This window comes from Rhincodon typus, chromosome 40 (genome assembly GCF_021869965.1).
Source record: "Rhincodon typus isolate 14 chromosome 40, sRhiTyp1.1, whole genome shotgun sequence".
Lineage (NCBI taxonomy): Eukaryota > Metazoa > Chordata > Chondrichthyes > Orectolobiformes > Rhincodontidae > Rhincodon > Rhincodon typus.
In genome coordinates this window covers 12,362,336-12,374,976 of record NC_063371.1, presented here as the reverse complement: position 1 = coordinate 12,374,976, position 12,641 = coordinate 12,362,336, and the positions used below count along the sequence as shown (strand labels likewise).

General features: G+C 45.9%; 1 protein-coding gene across 5 annotated transcripts in view; it reads left to right on the top strand.

Moving 5' to 3' along the window:
* The window catches only part of ash2l (ash2 like, histone lysine methyltransferase complex subunit), a 33,974-nt gene continuing 21,333 nt past the window's right edge, over window positions 1–12,641 (top strand). For 4 of the 5 annotated variants that reach the window (XM_048618585.1, XM_048618583.1, XM_048618582.1 and 1 more), the window contains exons 1-6: window positions 1–64; window positions 1,471–1,619; window positions 3,667–3,755; window positions 4,602–4,696; window positions 6,961–7,056; window positions 9,773–9,868. In XM_048618585.1, the coding sequence (XP_048474542.1) occupies window positions 11–64; window positions 1,471–1,619; window positions 3,667–3,755; window positions 4,602–4,696; window positions 6,961–7,056; window positions 9,773–9,868 (579 nt within the window). In that variant the 5' untranslated portion in view covers window positions 1–10. The remainder of the gene's footprint in view (window positions 65–1,470; window positions 1,620–3,666; window positions 3,756–4,601; window positions 4,697–6,960; window positions 7,057–9,772; window positions 9,869–12,641) is intronic. The other variant, XM_048618586.1, reaches the window with a different exon arrangement.

The window sequence follows — 12,641 nt, the reverse complement described above, 5'->3', positions numbered from 1 at the left end:
TGATTCTGCGATGGCTGACTTGGTTGTCACAATGGAGACGGAGTCCTCTTCTGGGAAAGATGTTGTAAGTTAGAGAGTTTTTGTTTTAGAATGGTAAGACTTAGTTTTGAAGGCAATGGGGGGGTAGGTTTCAACACTAAGTCTGAGCCTTGCTCCCTTTGGAGGCACCGGATGAGTTGGATTTACTGAGCTTGTTGTGAAGCTTTTAAATCAACCTGTTCAAACATGTTATGTGACACATTTCCAGCATAGGTGGGACTTGAGCCCAGACCTTGTGTCCCAGAGGCAGGGACCTGCCACTGCACCACAAGAGCCCCCTTTATCTTGTTGTATCCTGTTTTGGAATGGGCTACTCTGCAGGGTTCGCTCTCCCCATCACAGACTTCCTGTCCTCACCACGAATTTAACAGGCAGTAGTGAACAGCAATTGCTGTGATGAAGAGACTCTGTCTCTGTGCTATTCGGGAGGGACTTTCCGTCTTTGGATCCAGGTGAAAGAGTGGGAACACGTTTCCAAATCTATGTGGTGTCTGTGTGAGGTGCAACAGGAACTCAAACATGGTGACCTTTGACCCAGCAATGCCAAAGGAACAGGAATATTTTTCCAAGTGAGGGTGGTGAGTGGTTTGGAGGGGAACTTGCAAGTCACGGTATTCTGTTGTCTCCTGCCCTTGTCCTTCTAGATAGGAGCAGTCACAGGTTTGGATGGTGCTGCCTAAGGAGCCTTGGTCAGTTGCTGCAGTACATCTTCTGGTGGTCCGCACTGTTGCTCCTAAGTGTCCATGGTGGAGAGACTGAATGGTAATGTGGTGGATGGGGTGCCAAGAAGAGGGCTGCTTTGTCCTGCATGGTGTTGAGCTTCACTGTCCCAGTTACACCCATACAGGGAACTGGATAATACTCAATTGCCACCAAGATACCTGACCCCCTCCAAATTGTAACTTAGCAGCAAGTCAGTGTCTTCAAGAGAACACAAGGCAGTAGTAGCCTTAGGCTCTAACTTTCATGAGGAGAATGGTGCCTTTATTGTTCGTTGCTGGTTCAAATCTGGTGAAGTGTGCACTGACTGTAATGTTGAATGTTGTAGCCTGCAGTCTGTCGAGTCCTGTTCATTATTTAACTGCAGATACCGGTCAAGGAAAAGCCAGTTCTTTGCTTCCTCTGTGCTCCAAGATGCACAGAACACATTGCCTTTGTGCTGTCCCTTGTTGAGGAGCACAAGTTTCTGTGGGTGCCGTTCTGAGTGAATGCTCTCGTGCTGTTTGCGGTGTTTTTGAGCTACTGATTGCTTGCCTGAGTTATGAAGATACTCAACGTGAGCCTGGTTCGTCTCCTCAGGCAGTGCTAGACCTGTTCAGTATTTCTGGTGTTTTCAGTTTAATTTCAGTGTTTTTGTTTTGATGGTGCTGGTGCAATCCTGTTGTACAGCACAGGCAGCATCACTGCTCAGGTTGTCCCTTGTTTTTGCAGGAGGCAGCTGGCGACAGCACTGAAACCACTGATGTCCAGCAACCGGGGGCACTGGAGGAAGAAACTGTTCGGCACCTTGGTGGAGTGGAACTTCAATGTGGCATCTGCGTCAAATGGTTCTCAGCAGAGACGTTTGGGCTTGACACCACGTATGTAACTCATGCTGTGTGTGGGTCAGCAGGGTGTATTCAGATTTCAGGATTTGTTTCTGGTGGGAGACGGTGATTTTGCACACGTTTTATTCTTGTGCCCTTACTTCAAATAAGTTGCATTTTAAAGGCCAGTTTTTTTTTTTCCTCCTCTAAAATTAGCCTGACCATTTGTAACTGAGTGAAAATGAGTACGTCAGCCTGATGGGCTGTTGCAAGGTAGTAGAACTGAAATGCAGGGTAGCCAATGGAGACTTGTATTGAACCTTGACTGGGGCCACACTCGGGACTGTGCACAATTCTCATCTCAGTATCACACAAAAAGACATAGAGGAACTGCAGGAGGTACAAGAAGTATGGTTCACAAGGATCGTATTGGGGTTGAGAGGTTATAATTAGCAGGTAGCACTCAACAACCTTCCCCTGTCTCTGCTCTATGGATACACAGAGACTGATGAGTGAATTGTTCGACTTTATCTTTGAAAGGGTGTGAAAGGATAGCTGTGGAGTAAACATTTTCACAAAACCATCAGTATAAGCCAGTTGCTATAAATAAATTCAGTGGCATACTCAAGTTAAACTCGTTTTGTTCCCCTGAGATGGTGAGAATGTGGAGTCCAAAGATATGCAGGTTAGGTGGATTGGCCATGCTAAATTGCCCATAGTGTCCAGGGGCGTGTAGATTAGGTGGGGAATGGGGGATGGATCTGGGTGGGATGCTCTGAGGGTCAGTGAGGACTTGTTGGGCCGAAGAGCCTGTTTCCACACTGTAGGGTTTCCATGGAGTTTAGTGCTGCAGGGAGTGGTTGAGTTGGAAACTGGATAAACACCAGGGAGAAAGTGCTGGAAGTGTAGGGTGATGAGGTGTGATGTCGAAGGGTGAAAGGAGACTTATGTGGAGCGCATGTGTCACCATCAATTTGGCCTTGACTCGAATGGCCTGGCTTTCTTTACACTTAGAATTGTACATTGAAATTGAAAATAGAGATGGTGTGAGAAGGTGCCTTGAACAACCCCCCCACTCCTAAAGGAAACATTTCAGTTCCTCCTCCAAGCCCTCTGCCAGTGTAATTGGCTGGGAAGGAGGATGGGGTTTGGGGAGGGGGACTTCAGATGATAGTTGGATCTTGGCCTTTGTTAGGGTTGGCTCGTGACGTGAGTATCATTGATCCATCCCTTATTGCTCTTGAGGAGCTGGTAATAACTGAATGTCTCACTGGGCCATTTCAGAGTTTACTTTAAGTCTGGAGTCACATATGGCCCAGATGAGATAATAAGAATGGTAGATTTCCTCCCCCAAAAGGACAGAGTTGAGGCAGACAGGTTTTTGTGACATTCGATGACATTTGTCATGGACGTCATTCCTGAGAGTAGATTTCCAATTCCAGATGTATGTTTTATGAATTGAAACGAATGAATGAATAAATGAATTACCCCCATATTGAATTTAAACTCCAGCAGCTGCTGCAGCCTGGGTGTCTGAATGACTCGTCCAGTGACTTAACCACTGTGGCACTTTTCTCTCCACGTCTAACACACGTTCTTGGAAAGACGTGAGAGAACAGATGGGTTTTTACAACAATCATTTTTGTAATGTCGTCTCCATGACTGAGTGCAGCTTTGTCATGCAGGTTTTGGTTTTATCTTTGGAATACAGGGGGACCCCATTGACAAACTTCTGACTTATAAATGCTCTGACTTCGGAATATGGTCCCGTACAGGGGTGTAATTTGAAGTACCCGATGTAGCGACATTTCCTGTACATAGGAACAACTGCTCGACTTTGTCCTGCGTTGTGTTCCAACTCATGTATAAATTGCCTTGCAAACTGATTCAAGAACGGACCTCGTTTGTAACGTGGAGAGTCCCAGTACAAATTTCCCGGCTCTCGTGGTGGGATGCTCGTGTTAATCCAGTGACAAGCTCAATCCTCTCAAGTACTTTCACCTCACACTGACTGAAGTCACAGTGCACGTTAGTTCTGAATGTTTGTGAGAAGTGTTTTGGTGGATTGTTTGTAGTTCTGATTGCTGGCTTTTGTTTGCAGCTCATGCCTTCCGTTCATGACCAACTACATCTTCCACTGCAACATGTGTCACCACAGTGGGAACACATACTTCCTCCGAAAACAAGCCAGTAAGATTGCTCTTGGTGCCAAGGATCCCATGTTGATGGGCGGAGTATGCTTTGTAAAAATGCTTTGATGACTCTGTATTGTAAAGACAACTGACGATGATTGATAGACAGCGTTCACTTGGATTCTCTCTGGTCAGAGCTTTATTTTTATTTCACATGCCACAGGGTCCAACCCCACTAATTACAGGCTCCCCATGTTTATCTGCCCAGTTCTTGGTCTGTTAATCTTGCATTACTATCTGACCATCAGCTACTCCAGTTTGTTTTCGTCTCGGGCATTCCTGCCAACAGACCAACTTGAATTTCAAGGTAATACACAGTTGTTTTAGACTGCACCATCCATCAGAGGAAATAGTTTATCTTTCCGATTCCATTGAATCCTTGTCAGCACCTCAGTGAGATTTTATTGCCTGTTGTGAGAAGTCCAAACTATCATCATGTTTGAAACCTTCCACTTTGAGAAACTGATGCGGTTTCTCTTCACTCCAGAGTTTAATTGAGACAAATCCCAGTACCATTCCTCCAGATTTGGAAATTAAAGGGGAAGGTGCTGTATAAACTCAGTAGGTCTGGTGGCATCTGTGGAGAGTGATGGTTTCACCATGATAGGACTTTGCAGTGTTTCTACTGAGGGACTCCCCTTGGTGTGCTGACCAATAGTTATCTCTCAGCCAAAATGACTGATAACTGGTTTTCTGGCCCCTTTGAGTTGCTGTTTCTGGGAGCTTGCTGCATGTGAATTGGTTGCTACCATGTTTGCTGCAACTGTGATTACAGTTCAGAACGACATTACTGTTGGAAAGTGATTGAGGACAGTACACATGCAAGTCTTTTCTTTCCTTGCAGATTTAAAGGAAATGTGTCTGACAGGCCTTGCGAATCTAACCTGGCGTTCTCGGACCCAGGATGAGCATCCCAAAACCATGTTCTCGAAGGACAAGGTAGGATTGATGAAGCATTCAGCCGAAATGGCTGAAGCCAGAGATCATAGAATCATCATAGAATCTCCACAGGCCATTGAGCCCAGTGAGTCCACACCGACCCATTCCCTGTAACCCTGCATTTCCCATGGCTGATCCAAAAGCCTTCACATCCTTGGACTATGGGTAATTTAGCATGGCCAATCCACCCTAACCTGCACGTCATTGGACTGTGGGAGGACACCGGAGGATACCCAGGCAGACACGGAGAGAATGTGAAAACTTCACACAGTCGCCTCGGGTTGGAATCGAACCCAGGTCCCTCGTGCTGTGAGGAAGCAGTGCTAACTGCTGAGCTGCCATGCTGCCCCTAATCTATACATGTATCTTGATTCAAGGAGTTATGTATTCTTCTCCTGTACTGTATCCAGGCAGGAGGCATTGTCCTGCTTATTCTGCTTGTCCCACATCTGATATTGATGCCATGTCATTGGGCAAAACAAACCTGGCCATGGCTCTTTACCCTTGAGTTGTTGATTTGTTTAAATCTACCTGACTTCTGTATAATCTAAAGACTGAAGATAAAGGACCCAACTGTCTTCCTTTTGCTCATAAGTGCAATTTGAGGAACTGTAGATGCTTCTGCAGTGTTTTCAGTTCTGGTAGATGTGTCCTGTGTCAGTCAGCTTTGGTCATTTCAGTGTAAACGCTGACCTCCGGATGATAAATATGACCAAGGATACAATTTACAAGCGTACTTTGCTGGCCAGCCTCTGTTGCCATTACTTGACCATGCTCTGCTGTTACGAATCCATCAGACCCAAATCCAATCCTTGCTCAGAGCTGAGACAGATGACTACAGCAATTGCATAGTCAGGGCTCCATTCCTGATCTCGGTGACACGTTAGCTCCATGTCCCACTCTGGATCGATAGATCATTCTGGGACAAGCCCCCACCCACAAAACCTCACTGCCTGAGCCCAGGAAACACCAATGCACCAGTGTTACAAGTGGCTCTGCTGTGATACCTCGTGCTATTTTTAAAAAAAAAAATTCATTTGTGGGCACCGTTGACTGGGCCAGCATTTGTTGCCCACACTCAATCGCACTTGAGGAGGTCGTGGTGAGCTGCTTTCTTTTAACTAGTACTATTCTTAGGATCTGGGAAGAGACACAGTGCTGCTGGGAAGGAGGTCCCAGGATTTTGAGCTAATGACACTGAATGAGTGGTGCTATATTTCTCATTCAGGATGGTGAGTGCCTTGGAGTGCAACCTGCAAGTTCCCATCTATCTGCTGCTGTTGTCCCCCTAGATCAGAGGTTTGGAAGGTGCTTTTGAAGAGTCTTGGGCAAGATATTCTAGCGCAGCTTGCATGTAGGAAACACTTGCTGCTTTGTATGGGTGGCTGATGTGCCAATCAAGCAGGCTGTTTGACTGGGCTCTTTATCTTTAGCCTTTAGATTGTATAGAAATCAGACAGACTTGAACAACTCAAGGGTGAGTGCCCCTCTCTCCCAACCTCAACAGTATTTTGGTCCTCCACACGCTGGCACTGTCAATAACAGTTAAATGCATTCCCACCGCACATTTAACACTGTGAGGTGACCCCAAGGAACCCAAGAGCAGTCTTAGAGGTGGAGAGCTTTAGACATAGTGCAGTGATTAAAATTGGGGATCTGCAAGAGGTGAGCATGGCCACAAGACACAGATGTTAATGGGGTGCAAGCCTGCAGGAGGTTAAAGCAAGAGGAGGAAGGAGGGGGCTGTAATTTGTGAATGTCAACTTTTTATTTGCGTTGTTGTGTCTGCAGTTCTTAGTGAACTGGGAGCAGAATTAAACAGAACAGAAATGTAATCAAGGGATTACTCCACAAGGTGCCTCCTTCCTTTCATTCCTGCTTTCACCCTACCTTGCCCCAGACAGCCCAATCCTTCCTCCTCCTTCCTCACCCCCGCCTCCCAATCCTGGGATGCCAGTTTGAATGATTTTGTATTTTGAAAGTAATTATGAAATGTAAGCAGATACCTTTGGAGAGAGCGATGGAGGTAGGGTGTAGGCAAAATGCCAAACCTACTCCTGAAACACACTCTGCCATCGTAACCGAGGAATGTACAGTCACCTCTTCTGGCAACTTGGGCATGTTATAACATGATAAATCCTCAGTTCTTCTTGGTGTTTGAATACAATGTTCATTGTTTGTTTCTTGTTTGTGTGGTCATGATGAATGTATGAAGTTTCACTTAAAACCCACATTTCTGCATCTGGCCCTGTTATTTTCTGCAGGATATTATACCTTTCATTGACAAATACTGGGAATGTTTGACGACCCGACAGCGACCGAGCAAAATCACTTGGCCAAACAACATTGTGAAGACCATGGTGAGTGCATTCCCCACTGAATGTGATCAAAATTGTGGCTCCAGTTTATTTTGGTCAAATAAGATGAGCATTGTGACCCTGTACTGAAATGCTGATGTCATATTTGTGCAGTAAAGATTAAGGTATTTGTCTGATCTTGGAGCTATAATGTGTGGTTACTGGGACCTCAGTCATGCTGAGTCTTGAAGTGCTTGTGTTATTTCCATTTGAGTCGCGGTGAAGCCCAGCAGGACAGCTCTACCCTTGGGAGCACAGCTCTGCAGAGAGGACACCTGACTGTACTCAGTGTATGGCCCGTGACGTGTGACAGCAAAGCATTCCAAACTGTTGGGTTCGGGCTGATATCCTTCTCCAGAACCAAGGCCTCAAAATTCTAGAGTGATACTCCAGTGTTGTACTGAGGGAGTGCTGTGCTGTCGAGAGGTGGGCGTGAGACATTAAACCCGTGACCCCTTTTGCCGTCTAGATCAGAGGCCCAGTGGTTTTATTTTGAAGAAGCGGGGAGGAGTCTTTCCTGGTGTCCTGGCAATATTTATCCATCAGTAGGCAGAACTAAAGCAGAATGACTGCACGCGAGCACACCCCTGTTTGTTGGGAGCTTGCTTTGTGCAAATTGGCTTCTGTATTTCGGACATGAGCGGTGCTTGTTCAGTGGCGCACCATTGGTTTCGCGACGTCTGGTGGCCTTTAAATTGTGCAGTGGAAGGGCACAATGCTTTTTTTGGGCTTGAGGAATGGACTAAACTGACATGCAAATGGAAATTAAGGGGGCTGTTTAACTGTGTGACTTGTGCATTGTTCATCCTCTTTCCCCATCCCGGTGTGGGAGGATGTGGGGAAAGGGTCTGTTGGAGCTCTGGGGTGTTCAAGTAGATTCCGACAAATAGCAAGGGCGGTCTGGTGGACCAGTAACTGGAGCAGGAATCAGTGTTTTCCTGCATCCTAAGAAGCCAACTTTGTCCAATGACCGAGCAACCAAGGTCAGGTGAGGCTAAGCTATCGCATCAGAATTTAGCAACTTGAAAAATTTATTTTATTTCTCGGGCAAACAGGCAAGGTTTGGGATTGGCCTTCACCGTGAGAGTAGTTGTGGCTCAGTCATTCTGGATCTCATCACATTGGTTTTGATGGGATTGAAAGAGAACATATTTTATTACAGACACCATACCAAGGTACCGCCTGGGCTTTTCAGACATGTGCTGTGTGGGGTTTGCAGAACCCCAGCGGAACCAACTTCATCCATTACTTGAAACTAGCGTGTAGGCACAGCTAGGAATTCTAGAAGTTCACTCGGTGATTTGCATAAACTTTAAAATATACCTGCCTTGGAAGCATTTCAGAGAAACAGAGCTGATTCTAGGGATGAAGGGTTCCATGAAGAGGAAGGGTCGGGCTGATCCTGTTTGGGATTTGAAAAGTGCAATCTTACTGAAACGTTGAAGATTCAAATGGGGCTTTGACTGCATTGATGCTGCAAGTATATTTTCTCTTCGGGAATTTGAGAATTAGGACGCAAAGTTCAAAAGTGATGGGTCTCCCATTTGAGACGCAGTGGATGAGGAATTTGTTCACTCAAAGGGTTGTTAGTCTGTGGAGTTCTCTTCCCCAGAGAACAGTGCGGGCTGGATCAATCAACCAACTCATGGCTGAGTTGGATAGATTGTTCATCTGCAAAGGAGTTGAGTAATTGGGGGGGGTCGGGGGCTGGGAGGAGGAGGCGACAGCTAGGGAAGTGGAGTGAAGGCTGCAATCAGAACTGTCATAATCTTCATGAATGGTAGAACAGCCTCGATGAACTGATTGGCCTTTTCCCGGTTCCATTTGTTATGATTTTATCTGTTAGCTTTTGGTGACATGTAGCAAGGGTTTGCTACACTTCAGTTGTGCAGCATTGCAGTTGGGGAGGGGGATACCTCTCAATTGTAGTTTGTGGACGTTCATCAGTATCCAGGTCGTCAAGGTCTATCTTGGACTGTCAATGCTATGTCAGTTGATCTAACCAGATTGGGCTCTGATATCATGCCAACATGCTCTAAGTGATATGGGACCATGTAGCTTTGTTCTTTGTATCATATCGGTCCTCACTGAGTTTGTCTCCAACTGTATCCACTATGCAAGCCCCTGTCGTATCTACCTTACTGCACTACGTGCACACAGCCAACTTAGTTACAGGAAAAAGAACAAAAGCTTAAATTTATTTCACGCCTTTTACACAGTAAAGCATTGTAAGGCCCTTTTACAGCAGCAGAATCAGATAAAAGATAATGACACAGGACCCAGGAAGGAGACATGAGAATGGGTGACCAGAAATCAGTTTTAAGCCGATGCTTCGGAGGAGAAGTCTGGAAATTGCAGACGGCTGAAGACACTGTAGCCAATGATGGGTCAAAGTCATTCGGTTACGCTCAAAATATATATTGCAGGTTCCTTCCTATGCTAATTATTGGAATGGTTTAAATTATACCGTTGGTGGGATTGGCACAGCCTTCAAAGAATGCATCTTGTCATCACTTGGGCTCTTAGCATCTGTGAAGAAGAGCCACAGTGAATTAGCAGTGTATTCGAGAAGCAGAACAAGCAACCGTTAGCATGTTTGAAGGCAGCTGTTGTGATGAGGTATGAAAAGCTTTTCTTTTCAAGTCTTCACTCACTTGTTGGATTTTTGTTAAACTGTGCGGAGCCCCATGACCAACTTTGGATGCCTCTGAAATTTCAGACGAAAGAGCGGGATGTGTTTCTGGTCAAGGAGAATCCAGATCCAGGCAGCAAGGATCCTCAGGAAGACTACCCCAAGTTTGGCCTGCTCGACCAGGTAAGAGGCCAGCTAACGTGTCGGGGGACGAGAGACAATTGTACACTGGGTAGTACGGTGGCTCTGTGCTTAGCACCGCTGCGCCTCAGTGCCTGAGATGTAGGATCGATTCCAGCCTCGGATGACTGTCTGTGTGGAGTTTCCACATTGTCCCCGTATCTGTGTGGGTTTCCTCCGGGTGTTCCGGTTTCCTCCCAAAGTCCAAAGATGTGCAGGTTAGGTGGATTGACCGTGGGAAATAGTCCCGTGGTGTCAAGGGATGCGTAGGTTGGGTGGATTTCCCATGGCAAATGCAGTGTTCCAGGGATTTGGTGCAGTTGGTGGGTGGGGGGGGAGGGTGTGCGATGGGTCTGGGTGGGATGCTGTTTGGGGTGTCAGTGCAGACTCACTGGGCTGAAAGGCCTGCCTCCACAGTGCAGGGATTCTGAGTTAAACACACCAGTGCCAGTACTCAGTTGTAGCACCATGTTGGCCTTACATTTAAACTGCTAGCTTGGGACAACTTGGAATTACCCCTCTTGCTTGTAAGGCTCTTGTTGGATTCCTGGTGGCATCCAGCTTTGGAAAGGATGTTCTTGTAGTTTGATATCCTCTGGTTTCTGAAATGGGAAGGTTGTTCGACAAGAGGGATTAATAGAGCAAACCTCTGTTGTCTGAACTTTGAAAGAATGGTGGGTCATCTGGTTGAAACATATGTAGTTGTTGGAGGGTTTGATGTGGTGGATATTCAAAGGCAGTCTAACTAACTAAGAAGGAAGCTAGAACGATATGTTGTCATCTCAGGATAGGAGGTCAGCCCTCTCAGGCTGAGACGAAAAAATTCTTTGTGCAGTCAGTTGCGTTGCTTTGGAATTCTCTACCTCAGAGAGCAGTAGCTGCTCACATCTTGAGTGTAAGACTGAGATTGACAGTCATTTGGTGCTTTAGGGGATGCTGTGAGCTATGGTGAGGAACTGGGAAAGTGAAGTTACTACAAAAGTTCAGCAAGGATCTTAGTAAAGCAGTGTTGCAGGCTCAAAGGATTGCATGGGCTGCTACTTCTCCAATTTCGGGGATTATGTGAACGGCAGGTTGTTTAGTGCTGGGCACCATTGCTGGCAATTGTTGAGAATTAAACTGTAAACATTGGGTGTCAAGTTAGTGGGAATAACCTTGAACTGATTTCTCCAAACCTCAATTTTTAAAAAAAAAGTTGGATAGACTATGAATAATCAAACACTCCTACATATGGCTTTTTCCTGCTTTGTCTTTAAACGGTGTGAATGTTTTGTGGTCTTTTTAAAAGTTGATTGATAGATAACTATCTCCCTGGTGGTGTATGCTTCAGCTGAGCGATCTGTGCTACAAGTTAATTCTTTTGTGGTCACTAAACATTGACGTATTAGCCATGAATGTTTAATTGAGGGATGATGAAAAGAATTAGGACCATGAACAGTAGAAATTGTGCATGTTTGGTATGTGAGCTGTTGTTTTACAGCAGAGTATTCTGCATTGCATCCCCTCGTGACCGGTTCTCCTTGGTCAGTGTTTTAGGCAGATTCAGGCCATGTTATTGGATTTAATTGGGGAGTTAGCCTCTGGCCCATTAAGACCACCATCATCAGTGTGATGAAATAATCCCCATTTCCTGCATGAATGCAGCTCCAACAACACTCAAGAAGGTTGATACCGTACCTCTTTGACTAGCACCATAACCACAAATATACACTTCCTCCACGGCGTTCAGTAGCAGCAGTGTGTACCGCCTACAAGATGCACTGCAGAAATTCACCAAGGCTGCTGAGACAGCACCTTCCAAACCCACAACCCCTACTACCGAGGAGGACAAGAGAGCACATAGTTGGGAACACCACCCCCTGCAAGTTCCCCTCCAAGTCATGGAAATATGTCACTGTTCCTTCAGTGTTGCAAGGTCAAAATCCTGGAATTCCCTCCCTCAGGGCATTGTGGGTCGACCCACAATGGTTCAAGAAGCCAGCGAACCACCGTCTTATCAAGGGGCAATTAGGGATGGGCAATAAATGCTGGACCAACCAGTGATGCCCACGTCCCATGAATGAACTTGGAAAAAAAACCTTACTGACCATCTCGTAGACTGTTTTAACAAACACAGGAACAAAAACTAAGTTGCTGGAAAAGCTCAGTAGGTCTGGCAGCATCTGTGAAGGAGAAAACAGAGTTAACGTTTCGGGTCTGGTGACCCTTCCTCGGAAGGCAGACTGTTGTGTTGATCCTGCCTGACTCTGCATTGCTTCAGCTTATGCTGTTGCTGAAGCCCTCACCTCTGCTTGACTACTTTCAGTATTGATCATTCCAATGCCACTTGACTGGCCTCCCTCCTATGTTCTGTAGAATTGAGATCATCCAAAACTCTTTGTACCCAGATCTAAATACAGGCCGAGTCCTGTTCACCCATTGCCCCTGTGCTTGCTGACTGACACTTACTCCCTGTCGTTACAAGCTCTTTAGTAACCCTGACATCAAAGAGAGATTTTAGGGAAAATCCCCCTGAAAGAATAAAATCTCAAGAAACCACAGTTTAAGACAATGCCTTTTGTTGCCCATGAAGCAAACGTGACAAAACAGACTTGAGGCGAATAGTGATACTTGACATCAAAAAACGTGAAACCCTCTGACGTACATGACAACTGAAGCTTTCTGTTTACTGCTTGTTACGTCAATCCCCTTCCCGCTGGAAGTGACACCAGATGATTTTGAACAGATGGCAAAGCGGGAGTTCTCCTTGTTTTTCAAATCCCCTCCATGGCATCAC